Source organism: Gossypium arboreum, chromosome 1, assembly GCF_025698485.1.
Source record: "Gossypium arboreum isolate Shixiya-1 chromosome 1, ASM2569848v2, whole genome shotgun sequence".
In the NCBI taxonomy this organism is placed as follows: Eukaryota; Viridiplantae; Streptophyta; class Magnoliopsida; order Malvales; family Malvaceae; genus Gossypium; species Gossypium arboreum.
This window is the reverse complement of record NC_069070.1, coordinates 75,852,215-75,853,898: the sequence shown is the minus strand read 5'-3', so window position 1 is coordinate 75,853,898 and position 1,684 is coordinate 75,852,215. Positions and strand designations below refer to the sequence as shown.

Here is a 1,684-nt window from a genome sequence, read left to right as displayed (position 1 = left end):
TCAATCCAGCAAAGTGCACTTTTGGAGCTAGATCGAGGAAGTTATTAGGCTTCGTAGTCAGTGAAAAGGGAATTGAAGTTGACTCAGACAAGGTCAGAGCCATACGGGAGTTGCCTCCACCACGTACTCAAAAAAAAGTTCGAGGATTCCTAGGAAGGTTGAATTACATTGCTCGTTTCATTTCACAATTGACTGAGAAATGTGATCTTATCTTTCGTCTCCTCAGAAAGTACAATCAAGGTGTTTGGGATGAAGAATGCCAGAATGCTTTCGAGAAAGTCAAGCAGTATTTGTTGAATGCTCCAGTGTTATCTCCGCCTAGTCCAGATAAACCATTAATACTATACTTGTCAGTGTTCAGCAATTCTATGGGATGTGTGCTGGGTCAGCATGACGAGTCAAGGAAAAAGGAAAAGGCAATTTATTATCTCAGTAAGAAATTCACTGACTGTGAAATGAGATATTCGCCAATCGAAAAGTTGTGTTGTGCGTTGATTTGGACCACACGGAGATTAAGACAGTACATGCTATACCATACTACTTGGCTCATATCAAAATTAGATCCATTAAAATACATGATGGAATCAACGGCTCTAAATGGTAGAATGGAGAGATGGCAAATTTTGCTTTCAGAGTTCGATATAGTCTATGTAAGTCAAAAGGCTATCAAAAGAAGTGCGGTGGCAGATTTCTTGGCCAGTAGAGTTTTGGAGGATTATGAGCCATTGAATTTTGATTTTCCAAATGAGGAGCTAATGTGTATAGCAGCAACTGAAGATTCGCCATGGAAGCTAAATTTTGATGGGCCTTCCAATGCAGCTGGAAATGGGATTGGGGCAGTCTTGGTATCCCCGAATGGCGACCATTACCCGTTCACGTGTAAGTTGGATTTTGACTGTACAAATAATATGGCTGAATACGAAGCATGCATCATGGGGCTCCAAGCGGCCATAGAAAGAGGCATAAAAACCCTGGAAGTATATGGAGATTCTGCGTTAGTAATCTATCAGCTAAGAGGTGAATGGGAGATAAGAGACCCTAAGTTGATCAATTATCGAATGGTAGTTTTGGGGTTACTAAGAGAATTCGATGACATCACCTTCAACTATCTCCCACGAGATGAGAACCAGATGGCAGATGCTTTAGCGACCTTGGCTTCGATGATTAAGGCAAACAAAGAGGAAGAGATGAGACCAATTCAAATGAGTGTCTATAAATTTCCAGCTAGCTGTTGTAACCTTAAAGAGAAAGAAAAGGGTGACAATCCTTGGTATCAGGATATATTGCGATATGTAAGAGATCGTAAATATCCAAAGACAGCATCTGAAAATGACAAACGAACCCCGAGAAGATTAGCTTGTGACTATGTTTTGACGGGATGTTACAGACAAGAGAAGGAAAGACCAAGTACTTTTGAGATGTGTCGATCTTGTGGAAGCCAAGCTAATTCTAGAAGAGGTCCATGAAGGTGTATGTGGTACGCATGCAAATGGGTTCACGATGGCAAGACAAATCATGAGGTTTGGCTATTCTCGGGCCACTATGGAAGGAGATCAGATCAATTATGCCAAAAATGCCATAAGTGTCGATTATGGGGACAAAATTCATATACCACCCTCACCTTTACATGTCATGACGTCTCCATGGCCATTTTCCATGTGGGGCATGGATGTCATCGGACCAA

General features: G+C 41.4%; 1 protein-coding gene across 1 annotated transcript; it reads left to right on the top strand.

The window, feature by feature from the left end:
* Window positions 1-578: 578 nt before the first annotated feature.
* On the top strand, window positions 579-1,466 carry LOC128280468 (uncharacterized). The gene is made up of 2 exons (XM_053018617.1): window positions 579-998; window positions 1,131-1,466. The coding sequence occupies exons 1-2, from the start codon at window positions 579-581 to the stop codon at window positions 1,464-1,466; spliced, it is 756 nt and encodes a 251-aa protein (XP_052874577.1).
* The last annotated feature ends 218 nt before the right edge of the window (window positions 1,467-1,684 follow it).

Excerpts from the sequence above, each read along its gene's own strand:
- LOC128280468 (XM_053018617.1), top strand. The coding sequence starts at position 579 with ATGGAATCAACGGCTCTAAATGGTAGAATGGAGAGATGGCAAATTTTG. Across the intron at positions 999-1,130 it reads TATATGGAGATTCTGCGTTA|ATGGCAGATGCTTTAGCGAC; the intron begins GTAATCTATCAG and ends GATGAGAACCAG.